The 13,870-nt window shown below is 40.9% G+C and overlaps 1 protein-coding gene across 1 annotated transcript in view; it reads right to left on the reverse strand.

Moving 5' to 3' along the window:
• Positions 1 to 13,870, reverse strand: part of LAP3 (leucine aminopeptidase 3) — a 332,922-nt gene that overhangs the window by 51,533 nt on the left and 267,519 nt on the right. The window contains exons 10-11 of the mRNA XM_086964054.1: positions 2,319 to 2,421; positions 666 to 745 (exon numbers count right to left, since the gene is read on the reverse strand). Coding sequence (XP_086820180.1) covers positions 666 to 745; positions 2,319 to 2,421 — 183 coding nt within the window. The remainder of the gene's footprint in view (positions 1 to 665; positions 746 to 2,318; positions 2,422 to 13,870) is intronic.

Here is a 13,870-nt window from a genome sequence, read left to right on the forward strand (position 1 = left end):
AAAAGAAAGGTTTGACAACAGGTATCTGTAGCTGAGCCTAACAAGAAAGGATGGGTGGACTCGCTGGGTGTTCTAGAGTCCGTAAATCTCCTTTATGGTCGCTTTTCTACCACATTTTTGAAGACTGAAAACCTCATGCATGGTAATTCTAAGCAAGAATTCTAATGACCATTGATTTTCATATGTGTTACACTTTTGTTGGTCTCCAATTTTACTTCAGCTTTCCTAAGCAAACCTAAGGCCCTTCGATCTCTGTTGTGGTGGCTGCAACAGCAATTACTGAGCTCCACAAAGCAAATTGCAAGGAATCCCATTATGCGAACAGCATGTTAAGGCGGTTAGAACCGTTTGGCACTAAGAACTGAGTGACAATCTCTGTCATGTGTTATGATTTAACAACACTCTCGGTGGCATGCTATTTCAGAGCGGTCACCACTTTAGGGAGGCAGTGTCCGAGCTAAGATGAGAAGTGTGTGGTAAGAGTGAACATTTTGTAAGCCACAATGAAATACTACACGTGTTTTAACTAGTTATTAGATAACCTGAGATAGGACATTCCATAGCTGAAAGTATACTGAGAATTGTAATACAGGTTCTCTAACCATACACCGCATTTTAGTATTTTTCTATCCTATAAAAATAGAAACATCGGTTGAGAAATATACCTCATGAAGTTGATTCCAAAGCCAGGCTGAATTTGTAAAAACACCTGCTGCAGCAGATCCTAAGGCAACATCCATGGCACCTGTAAAATATACAGTTAAAATAAATTAGCAGAAACAATCACACCCTGTAGCACAACTATAGACCACCAAACCAACGCTATAGCTTAGGCAACTGATATATGAAATGTGTTATGAATCTGTACTCCACATTTCCAATACAGCACATATCCTGTAAACTGTCCATACTATCCTACATAATTTATATTAGTAGCACCGAACATTTATTCAGAATCTAACCATCAGTTACAGTTTCCAGGGTATCTCGGGAGAACGAGAAGAGAGGGCGCGCATCATATTGACTCGGCCACACTACAGAGGCAGCAGCCTCCTACTTTGTTCTCCTCTAAAAGGGGGAGGGGCACGTTGCTGCACCCCCATCAGCTACTGGGCAGCCCAGGCCCACGTTTCACTGTCATCTTCTGTACCATTTCCAAACACGGCCCTCACTCTCGCCATCTTATGTCTATGAGGGTCCCCGGTACTGCCTCCCCACACCCCCTCTCCTGGATACTCTAAATGCACATTGGATCAATACCAGTGTGTGGCACCCGGCATCCACAGGCACCCTCGGGCGGTCGGGGCATGATCTGGACACAATATTTTGACTGGTGACTGGTCATGGCACCAGGAACCTAGGATACGTCCTGTGCCATCGTGCACTTAGCTCTGCCCCCTCGTATCATTTACTTTCAATGAACCCTCTGTTGTTTGAGGCCTGCTTTAACAGGAAGTTGGAGCATACCAGGCTGGCACAGAAAGAATAAAATAAAAAAATAAAAAACATATTAAGTTAAATTCACAGTGTTGAAACAAAGTCTAGCAGATGTACATTTCACAAACGTGTTGTGGATGAGACCTTGAGGTTTCGGTGAGGGATGTGTATATGGTATGTATACAATAATGTTTTTTAACTGTTACTGCTAACTGCTGCATTGATTCCAAGCTGCAAACCATCAAGGGGACTCAAAGGGCCTAAGCATTTAAAAAAACAGAAACACAGCCTTGGATTATCAGGGTGAAGTACTATGGAGACTTTAATACTGCCACACATAATAACCAATCCTTCCTATAAGCCCGATGCAGCTGCTGTGAAAGGCTAGTCGTTAGGCATTGAGAAGGCACTAGGTTTTGGTACATTCATGGAGAATGGATATGTTGAATGAAAGGTTCGGGTTCATAATTAAGATAATTTTGCTTACATCTTTGCCCTCATGTTCTTCATGATGCTTACTACTAGAACGGTCTGCTCGCACATGGGCAACCTGCTTCTTAATTTGCTTTTAAATAGCGGAGACGCTGGAAGCCAAAATTCCGGCAAACCCTTGCTGTTTTTGTGTTTTGTAGTGTCAACCACCAAGCTTTTCTATTGCACAAGATTCAAAAGCATTGGACCTCTATATAACTCAAGATTCCGTACCCTATAAGATATGACCCATTTTAAAGAAGTAAAAATTTTCCAGTCTCAAAGTATACATACAAACAGTTAACGATCAGAGGGGCAAATTGTAACCATATCTCACTGAGATCCAAGAGCTCGGAAAATGAGGTGGATCCAAAACAAACCCAAGGCAACTCGCACAGCAACACTATTACCTGTCAACGTTGCTGTATTCACAATGGCTCTTGCATTAAACGTGTGTGCATAGCAAAGAGCATCAGCCAATAGCAAACGTCCTTCTGCATCAGTATTGTCAATCTAAGTGCACAAGGAAAGAAAAAAATGTTTAACTACAATTTGGCCATCATTAATAGCTAAAAACAAATTGACCTACAGTAAGTTGAATCCTACTGAGAGCCCACATATAACATTTTTGCTCACAATCCACTGCCAACAAGCAAAACTACACCACATTAATTAACCCTCAATAGAATATCTGAGCCTTTGTTGGGAGTCAAAAGTTGTAAAGGGGCCTTGGCATTCCTTGGATCCTTCCGACGTTACTGGAGTAACCCCCAAAAATTGTCGTATTTTCTGCCAAGTGAGGTTTGTGAGTTTTTCCTCCTGTGATGCCAACCTTCTACAACGCACCTTGCCAGAGTTGTCCACCCACATAATCACATTCACCAGTTTCAACCCAACACCCAAAGTAATATATCTGCATGGACCTAAGAATGGCTCTAACCTGCCACTTTTCTACATTGCTTTCAGACTTTGGTTATCCCCAAACATATCTGCCACATTGATGTAGCTGCTTGTTTCAACCTATTTTTTGCCTTTTCACGTTTTAATGCACTTTAGTTAGTTCATCCCACTAATGCTATTTTTAGGGCTCGCCAGGCGTTGCAGCGCGAAGCGCTGCCGCCAGCTAGCCACCGCCAGCGACCATTATTGTCATTGTCTTTCCTCCCCAAGTGGCACAGACCGACCAGTGCACGAGCAGACACCGGTCTGTGAACGCGCGAGCCGCAGGGAATGCCAACATGCACGCTCACGGCGTCACGCTCCTGCCCTCCCGCGTCTCTTCCAAGGCGCGCTCCAAGCGGACTTGCGGTGTGCGTGCTCCAGCGTTTCTGTGGCCCATTTACCACAGCATGGTACCAACGGGCTTGGGGGCTGCACGACTGTCTACCAGCTTCTCAGGCTGTTTTTGTTTCTGCGGCAGCACATGTGGAATCAGGACAGCGGGTCCATTTATGTTGGAGGTAGAACGGCATGTGGTAAGTGAGGGCCGGGGGGATTTGTTTGCTTGTTTTTGCTCCGATGTTCTTGTGGACGTGCTTGCCCTCTGCTGGCTTGGGGGCGTGTCCAGGTGTGCAGGGATGCGGTCTCCTCGGCTGCTGCCTTAAGTTGTGAACGGGTGTGCCTGTGGGGTCGGGAGGCTGCGTGGGTCTCTTCCGGCGTTCTGGTTCCCTGTGGCCTGCGGTGCAGCTGCGTTGGGTCAGTGTTTCCTGCAGTATGCCTACCACGTCTAAGGGTGTTTAGGCTCCGTGGCGTTCCGCCACGGGTGGTCATGCTGTCTTCTGCTGGCGCCATGTTCCCTGTAGTCCGGCCCGTCTGTTTTTCAGTGGGGGTAGGTTTGGCATCCCACTGGTTACTATGCACCTGGGTGGACGAAGTGGAGGGTTTTGGTGCATGCCCCAGGTTGCTGTGTGATGACATTACTGGTGTGCATTATGAAATAGCAAGCGTGCCTTATGGGCAGTGATGAAATTACGTGCATGCACTATGATGACATTATGTGCGTGCATCATGGTGTTTGTAGTAATTACATGTGCGCATTATATGATGTTGTTACGAGTGTGCAATAGGCCACTGATGAGATTGCGGTGTACATACTGTACAGTGATGACATTACAGGATCTTCGCCTGTGGTCACTGATGGCCCTGCCGTCACTTTACAGCAACCAGTAAAGGATTCATGTGCCACTCACGTAATCCCTTCATCCCTCTTGCTTCACCGGGTCCTTCTTCACCCTCTAGTTGTTTTCTGGGACAGCCGTTCTACCTGTGTCTACGGGTGTCCATCTGTTTGAGGCATACGGTTTGTTCTTTGCCTTCGACCCCGCAGTTCGCCCTTTTCACACTTATCAGTTGTTTAATTGATGCCCAGCTGGTGGTACGCTGGGGAGGGCATAGTTTTATGCCAGTCTGCAGTGCTTTCTCTCCGACCGGTGTATATTTCACTTTTTCAGTGATCCACTTTGCACCTGGCTGTCTGACGCAGGCTTATTACAGTAAATGCACCGTGCGAGATACCAAAAAAACAGACTTGAGCGTGCTGATAGTCAAGACTTCCACGGTATTCATGAGCCCCTCCCGTCATCGATGCAGGCTGGAGGTGAGCGTTTCACTGCTGTCACAATACTCCTCTAACACAGCCGCTCTGCTCCATTTGATCTTTCAAATAGCGCATACCACAGACTGAAACGTCTCTTTGCGTTTTACTAATAGGTGCTGTAGTTACTCGCCTACAGGCCCTCATTACAAGTGGGGGACTCAATTCAGATCCATGGATCAGAATTACAAGTTGTGTGGAAATTGACACTCGGATTTTCCCACTAATACATTCCAGACAACTGCAGAAATTAATTGGGGGAAAGGCCGTCAAAAAGTCAAAATATGTGGAATGTGGTGTGTTAAATACTGATTCCAAATGTTATGCCACATTCACAAGTTGACACCTGGAATAACGTTCCTGAAGAGCTATGGCATGTCACTTAGGCCTTCCATAAACTAATTCTGGAACTTCCCCATGCAGTCTCAAAATTAATTCCTGGGTGACTTCTAATAGTTAAAAAATCTACGCCAGGTGGGACTGTAACAATCAGTGGTAGAAGTGGGCGGGGCCGGAAGGGTCGGCGTGCCCCTACTTAAAAAAAATATTTCAGTCCGTTCCTCTACTTCTTCAGCTCCGTGTGTTGTGTAAGATTAGGGGGAGCCGCGCGCCGCGCTCTCATTAGGAGAAGCTTTAGTAGTATTTAGTTTGAAGTTGGCAGCGCGTCAGCTGTTGCGCTGGTATTAATTAAAGGTTCGCTTGCATTCTTGGTTAGCCGCGCTTCCATTGGAAGCCAACGCGTCGCGTCATTGTCAAAGCTGTGCCCCCATTGGACGCGGGAGCGTCGCGTCACCACAAGAGCCGCGCTCCCATTGGACGCCAGTGCGTCGCGTCACGGCAGAGCCGCGCTCCTATTGGGCGAGGCTTCGGGATTGAAGCTAATTGCTGGGATCGCGCTGCTGTATGAGCGCGAGTGATTAAAAAATAACACGCTTTAGCTAGAAGAACGAGCGCGTGTGTTTGAGAAGTGACTCGCTCTCGTTTGAGGAGCGAGCGAGTGCACAGGTTTTATTTTAGGAGCGAGCGCTGTGCTGTGGTGGCACGCTCTTGCTTATTGGCATTTGTTTGGTTTCTATTGAGGAGCTGAGGCTGGGAGGAGGCTTGGTGGGGCTCCGTGGGGACGAGGTGCATCACGAGGGATAGGGGGAAGCTGGTGGTGACGTATGCAGTCACATGTTGTGTTATTGGAGGCTAGCTTTGTGCTGATTGGTTGTTGACACTACAGTGTCACAGAGAGGCCGCGACCGGATTGGTCGAGAGACAGTAGGCATTTTCATTGGCTGTCTGTTGTGAAGCCACATGGTGATTGGTCAAACACATTGTTTACATTTCAGAGAAGTGATTTTCCCATGTTATTAATGCTTAAAGCTTTAATTCTTTAAATTAAAAAAATTATTTTGATATTTACCACTGATAATTAGTGAATAATACAACAAATAAAGACACTGATTAGGATATTAGTAGCAAGGGTAATTAAAATAAGGATATTAATTATTTAATTAATACAAATTAGATAAAAATAGTTGTTTAAAATTACAAATAAAATTATAAATTTATAGCTTTTGAATTAAAATACAAACAACATGAGTTATTGGGATGATCATAAAAAAAAGCCTACATGGTTTCAAAAGGTGAAAAATTATTTTAAACCTGACAAGAAAATTGAGACACGTGGTGGTAAATTACTTCATAAGTATAAAACACCTGCAGCCTATATGGAAGGTGAATATGGTTATCATACAGTAATTTGGTTTGATAACTGGATGCAGTATACCAAAAAAGATGGTGTACTAGCCTGGCCAGAAGATGGGTCATTTAATATGAAAGTTTTACAAAATTTAAGAGGAAAGATGATGGATCTTGTACCAAAGCCAAGACCTACACAATTTGAAGCCCTAGTTGAGTGGGAGGTTGAGATGATGGAACTTGAACGTGAAAGCAAGTGTACAGCACCTAAATATTCAAAATATGTTGTAAATAAAGAAACACATGAAGATAAAGTGAGACGCTGGAGAAAAGCAGACATGTATGATGGTCTGTATCCTATAAGAATAATGATTAATGAAGATTTAGAACAAAAGACAGCTGGAAGAGGAATTGATGAGGAATTAGATGACGCAGTTTTAGAAGATATGTATGCCACTAAACCTAAACCGCCACCTTATCAAGCAGGTTCTCAATCTACCCGAGAGTTTCTACAGAAGCATCTCTAAGCGCACCACCTAGAGAAGTTGAGGAAGGTTCTCCTAGATTTTTAAAATTACCTGGAAGGGTAGGCTCAGTAAATAATTGTAGTACACCTAACAGAGGCAGAGTAGCTTATCAAGAAAATAATTCTGTAAGAAATCAGGAAAGATTACCAGCTGAGCAAGAAATTTCTAATTATAATAAAGCAAAGCATGATTTAATTGAACAGCTGACAAAAGGTATGGAAGCAGTTACAGTACCAGTAACTATTGGTCCTGTGGTACCAGTTTTTGACCAAGGAGAAAATAGACAAACAGCCTTAACAGTTCCATTAAATGCTGAAATTCAAAAGGTTGCTGAAAAATTTTATTCAGAACTTTCAGAGATTCATAGAGAAAAATCTATGATGCCAAATTTAACACTACATGGAAGTTTATCAAGTTCGCAGACACCAACTGTGGCAGGTTCAGACTCAGGTTTGTCAGAAAAAAGTTTAAACAGAACAGAATTATCTCAAAATGGAATGTCCCCTGAAGCCCCTGATTATAAAAAGCTTGATGTAGCTAAATTAAAAGCTGATCTGGAGGAATTGATCATTGGCACAATTGGTACTGATAATTTGAAATTGTATCAAGATGATGAATTATTATTCATATGCAAGAGCATTCAGTGGAAAACTAAAAACAGGTATGAACAACTGGAAGAAATGGCTGCTGAGTTAGAAATTGATTTGAGCAAACAAAAACATTTACAGAAACATTACAGGGTGGATTTCTCTGAGAGGGACATTGATAATTTAAACGCTGCTGGAAGAATAACTCACATAAGAGAATTAATAAGCTTTCTCAGAAAATTAGGTGAGTTAGGTAAATGGAGAATGAAATGGTCAAAGAAAGAACAAGATAAAAGACTAAGAAATGATGAAATTTCTGAATTTCCAATGAGAGAAATAGCAGGAGGTGGGTATGTGCATGTTCCTTGGTCCAGACAGGATATACTCCTGTTTACCAATGATTTCCCACGGTTGAGGGAGAAACCAGTGGAATGGTACCGTCAGGTAGACAGATTCATAAGGGTGTCAAAGGTTCTGTGGATTGATCTGGATGGATTCTTTGACATTGTTGTTCCATCAGATCTTTGGACAGAATGCAAGATCTCTATAGATTGGCCAAAGGAAGAACCTGCCCGAGATAAAATTACAGGTGCCCCATCAAAAGATGTCATGGATCTTTATAAGAAAGTAATTTATTGGCTGAAAGAGAAAATTCTCCCAAAGGAAGTGGACTGGGTTAAAATAGACAGAACAAATCAGGAACCAAAAGAATCAGTTCATTCATTTTATGAGAGGTTACTGTTAGTTTTTAAACAGTACAGTGGCTATGAAAAATTAAGTGAACAAGACATGAGCCACTTCATATACAAATTTGTATATGGCCTGAGACCTGAAATTGGTGACATGATTAGAAGTGGAATTGTTTGTTGGCAATCATTATCAGTTGATGACATCTTGAGAAAAGCAAAATATTGTAGTGATGAGATAGATGCAAAGCAGAAGAGTCTCAAGGAGAAAGCAATGTGGGCACAGGTGAAGGTAGCTGAGCAACAACAACAACAGTTAGGTTCTATGCAACAGGGAAAGTTTAGGGGTAATTTTAATAATTCAAAGCCAAAATTTAATGTAAATATTGATGAGTTAAAACAAAAGCTCCCATGTTTTAATTGCGGCGAAATTGGACACTGGAAGCGAGAGTGTAAAAACCCGTCCAGAAATTTTAAAAATAATTCATTGAATCCACAGGTGCAGTGTGAATTAAGTCCGCAGCAACAACAACAGCTACAGCGGCAACTGCATGAGATAAATCAGCAGCGACAGTTACAGCGACAGATAGTCAACCAGACACAGCAAAGCCAGTTTCAACAACAAAATCAGGTACAGCAGAATCAAATTCAACAGAATCAGTTACCTCAAGCACCATTTCCTGGTAGTGCTAACACACAGAGATTTTCTCCTGAAACAGGTTTCTGTGGAAATAATTTGGTTAAAAATGTGTCAAAAGTCAACATGGCAAATGCTTCTCAATTTTGGTTAAGTGACAAAGAGATGAGTGATTCATTAGAGGATTACTCATGACGGTGCCTGAGAGAGGAGGAAGAGTGTGTGCTTGGACCCACTCTTGAGGTAGATCAGTCTGGTCCATTTGTTAATGGAAAGGTAAATGATAAAGATATCACTTTCCTTGTGGACACAGGTGCTACCCGTTCTACTGTTAGATCAGCAGAAATAGAAAACCTTCCTCTCTCGGGTGAAACCATTCAAGTTGTAGGTGTAGCTAATCAACAAATTAGAACCAGTCTGACAGATCCAGTGAAAGTGGAGATAGGCAATTACAAAGATAAACACAGATTTCTAGTTTGTGACAGCAGTCCTGTGAATCTGTTGGGTCGTGATATATTATGTAAAATGAATTGCAGAATATATTGCTCACCAGAAGGCATTGAAATGCAAACAGCAGAAGAAGATGGTCTTTACAAATGGACCATGATGATGGTGGAAGAAGAAAAAACACCACCAATATTTCCTGTATTTGATAAAAATGATTTGCCAGAAGAGCTCAAAGAGCCAGTTAATCCAGCAATATGGGACCTAACAGGTAATGATATGGGTCTTATGAAAAATATTGATCCAGTAAAAATCACTGTTAAACAGGGAGTTGATTTTCCAAATGTTCCTCAATATAAAATGAAGGCAGAGACAATTGAAGGTGTCATTCCTGTGATTGAAAAATTCATATGTCAAGGAGTGTTAAAAGAAATTGAAAGCAGTCCATGCAATTCACCAATTATGGGTATTAAAAAGCCAAATGGAACATACAGAATTGTTCAAGATTTAAGAAAAATTAAACAGATAGTTGTTCCCTGCTGTCCCATTGTTCCAAATCCTGCAGTAATTCTTTACCAGATTCCACATGATGCAGAATGGTACACGGTCATTGACCTGTGCAATGCATTCTTTACAGTTCCATTACATCCAGATAGCCAGAAAATTTTTGCTTTCAGGTTCCAAAATAGGATCCTAGCATGGTGTCGAATTCCTCAAGGGTATACTGAGAGTCCATCTATCTTTAATCAATTATTAAAGAAATCTCTGGAAGATCTAGTGTTGCCTGGTAATTCCACATTGGTACAGTACATTGATGATTTGCTTGTGGCAGCCAAAACACGAGAAAATTGTGTTACTGATACCATTACCCTGTTAAACCGTTTGGCAGATGAAGGACATAAAGTCTCACCAGCAAAATTGCAGTTTTGTAAACAAGAAGTGAAATATCTTGGTCACAGAATTGCAAAGGGAACCAGAAAAGTGACAGTTGAAAGAATTAAAATGATTCGAGCAATACAACCACCAACAACACAGAGACAGGTGAGAATGTTTCTAGGAATGGTTGGTTACTGTCGACAATGGATTAGCGGGTTTTCAGTCATTGCAAAACCACTTCAGAGATTGACAAAGGCAGATGTAAAAGATCCCATTAGATTGTCAGAAATTGAGCTGGAAGCTTTTGAGCAGTTAAAAAAGAGCTTATGTGAAGCTCCTGCTCTGGGTATGCCAGATTATGAAAAAGGATTTGAACTCTACTGCAGTGAAAGAGAAGGTTGTGCATTGTCAGTCCTTATACAAAGGCATGGAAACTTGAGAAAACCAATTGCATATTTTTCAGCTGTTTTGGATCCTGTTGCAAAAGCTTTGCCAGGTTGCTTAAAAGCAGTGGCCGCAACAAGTGTAAGTCTTGAGCAAAGTGAGGGTATCATTATGGGTTTTCCTGTAAAGGTATATGTACCTCATTCAGTTGAAATTCTCCTTACCAGAAGTAGAACTCAACATTTAACAAGCAGCAGACTGACAAAATATGAGAAAACAATTTTGGGTTCAGACAATGTAACAGTTGTTAGATGTGTGAACTTGAACCCTTCCACATTATTACCTGATGGCGCTATTACTGAGGTAAGTAATGAGGATGACATTGATCATGAATGCCTGGATGTTGTAGATTACTGCACAAAACCAAGACAGGACATAAAAGATGTCCCATTACAGGAATCAGATGTGATATACTTTGTGGACGGATCTTGTTTGAGAAATGATGAAGGGATTCTGAGAGCAGCATACTCAGTGTGTACAGTTTCAGATGTTATTGAAGGTTCACCTTTGGATGGAATTCGTTCCGCTCAAATTGCAGAATTAATTGCTTTAATTCGAGCCTGTGAAAGAGCAGCTGGAAAAAGAGTAACCATAGTGACTGATAGTCAATATGGTTATGGTGTTGTTCATGATTATGGACAACTCTGGTCCAATAGAGGTTATTTAACTTCTGCAGGAACTCCAATCAGAAATGCAAAATTAATTAAAAGATTAATTGATGGCATTCAGTTACCAGAACAAATAGCAGTAGTGAAGTGTTCGGCGCATAAGAAGGGTGATGATTACATTACCAAAGGAAATCCCTTCGCAGATGAGATGGCAAAATATTGTGCCAGAAACAATTACGCAATCAATCGGGAAAAAGACGGAAGTCACACAATGAATTCTCTCATGCTAATTTCTGTAGTTGAGACATGGCAGGAAATAAAAGATTTACAGGATGAGGCAAGTGAAGAAGAGAAAAACATATGGTTAAAGGGTGATTGCAGACCAAGAGAGGAAGACGGGATCTGGGTACACAAAGATGGAAGAGTTGTAATGCCAGACAGCATGATTGCTGATATGGCACGATTGTGTCATGGTCAAGGTCATATGGGGAAAGGGTCCATGATTAGATTATTCAGACAAACATGGTTCAATGTAAAATTTAGATTAATTGCGGAGTCACTTTGTCAAAGATGTTTAACCTGTCAACAGATGAATGTTCACAAAAGGATTGTTACAAGCATGGGAACCATAGGACGGGAAGGTGGTCCTTTTACCAGATTGCAAATGGATTTTATTGAAATGCCAAGACATAATGGTCTACATTATATTTTGGTGTTTGTTTGTTTGTTTTCAAGATGGGTGGAAGCTTTTCCAACTCGGCATGCCAATGCTGTTACTGTGGCAAAGTTACTTCTAAGAGAAATCATACCTAGGTATGGATTTCCGGTCACCATTGAAAATGATCGTGGAAGGCATTTTGAGAACAGTTTGATGAAAAAGATCTGTAATGCTTTAGACATAGAACAGAAGATGCATTGTGCTTACAGACCACAGGCATCAGGTGTCGTTGAACAAATAAATGGTACAATCAAAAATAGGATCGCAAAGATGTGTGATGCTACAGGAGTAAAGTGGACAGATGCACTTCCACTTGTTCGAATGTCAATGAGAAGCATCCCAGATAGAAAGACAGGTCTTAGTCCTCACGATATTGTGATGGGCAGAGTGATGAGACCAGCATTTGTTCCAGTTGGCAAACTGATGAGTATTAATGATAGTGCGATTTTTGAATACTGCCGAAATCTATCTGATGTGAAGCATTCTGTGTTTCATCAGGTGGGAACTGACATTATTACAAAAGAAAAAGTACAAGCTCATGATTTGCAACCCGGTGATTGGGTTAGGACGAAGGTTCACCGAAGAAGGAACTGTTTGTCACCAAGGTGGCAAAAGCCACGTCAGGTTATCCTTATAACAACAAATGCAATCAAGTGCAGAGGACTAAAAAGGTGGATTCATCCAAGCCATACAATTCGTGTGTCACCTCCTGAAAATGATGAAGAAGGTGATATAACAGCTGATTCAGATTCAGAAAGAGACCCAGAAGATCCTGATTCTGATTCAGATTCAGATTCTGATTTTGGTGATCAAGAAGAAAACCAACATCAAGAAAATCTAGATGGAAGTCAGAACTTGAATAAAGAGGATCTGAATACTGGAATTAGAGGTGTTGATGAAGATGATTTGCTTGAAGAAGAGTCTCTGAGAGAAAAGAGAGATTCAGAAGAAGCAGAAGATTCTGAGCCAGACGAAAATCTGAGCGATACTCTTGAAAGGCAAGGAAGAAGTAGCTCTGTGAACAAAAAGCTTGAAGCTGGGAAGCTGAAGGTGATTCCTGAAGAAGAAGAATTGCCAAGTACCAGTAAAGGTATTGTTTCAAATGGAGTGAAGTTGCCGAGTAAAGAAATTCCTAGGTACAGATTTGATGTCTCTGATACAGACACTGAAAGTGATGAAGATTCTGAAATAAGAAATCACAGAAAAAGAGCTTGGAAAACTGAATGCAACGAAAGTGTGCCAAAGAAAAAAGTCTTGAGAAAAGGAGACATTTGGCCTGAAAATAATCTGAAATTCAAACTGGTGAAGAAATCAAAGGAACAAGTCAATGAAGTTTCTAGTCAAGGAAGTGAACTTGAAAAAAGTAACGAAGGTGAAAACAAGAAAATAGAGGTTATTACTCGTAAGACAAAAAGAGTAATTAGGCCAAATCAAAAATACAGATCTCCAGAATGGACGTATATAATAATCCCACCTATTGTTGAGGTGGAAAGCAGTGGTCAAGAATTCTTAGAAAGTGACAGGGATTAAAATTGTTAGAAATTAGTTGAGGATCTATTTCCTAGCACAAGGCTGAAGAAAATATGTATTAGGTAACTTTTTGTTTCCTGGCACAAGGCTGAAAAAATTATGTATTAGGTAACTTTGTTTCCTGGCATAAGGCTGAAGAAAATTTGTTAGGTGACATAAGGTCGAAGAAATTCTGTTTAGCTAAAGAAGACATATTTTGTGACACAAGCTCGAAGAAAAATTGTTTAGGGTTAATATCTTTCTAAAAAATAAAAAATAACAATTTTAAAAGGGGGGATATAATTTTGTTAGTTATACTTACATTTTTATTTAAAATTTTTGTTTTTGGAAATGCCTAGATCAGATACTTCTAGGTGTTCAATTTTTAAAAGGTGCTGTAAGATGACATTAATTTGTGTGATATTATTAATTTTACTTTGGCTAATTTTAGCTGTGGTCTATCCTTTTGATGTTAATAAGCAAAAATCTAAGACTAATATTACTAGTAAAGTAGAGTCTAATTATGAGAAGCATGCTGGCAAGTCCAGTAGAGTTATTAATCATGATCCACTGTCTCATCAAGATAGATCAATTGGTGATTTTTCAACCAATTCATTTTCAAGGCTTTTATCTGAATATGTCAAAGT

Source organism: Lissotriton vulgaris, chromosome 3_2, assembly GCF_964263255.1.
Source record: "Lissotriton vulgaris chromosome 3_2, aLisVul1.2, whole genome shotgun sequence".
Taxonomy (NCBI): Eukaryota; Metazoa; Chordata; class Amphibia; order Caudata; family Salamandridae; genus Lissotriton; species Lissotriton vulgaris.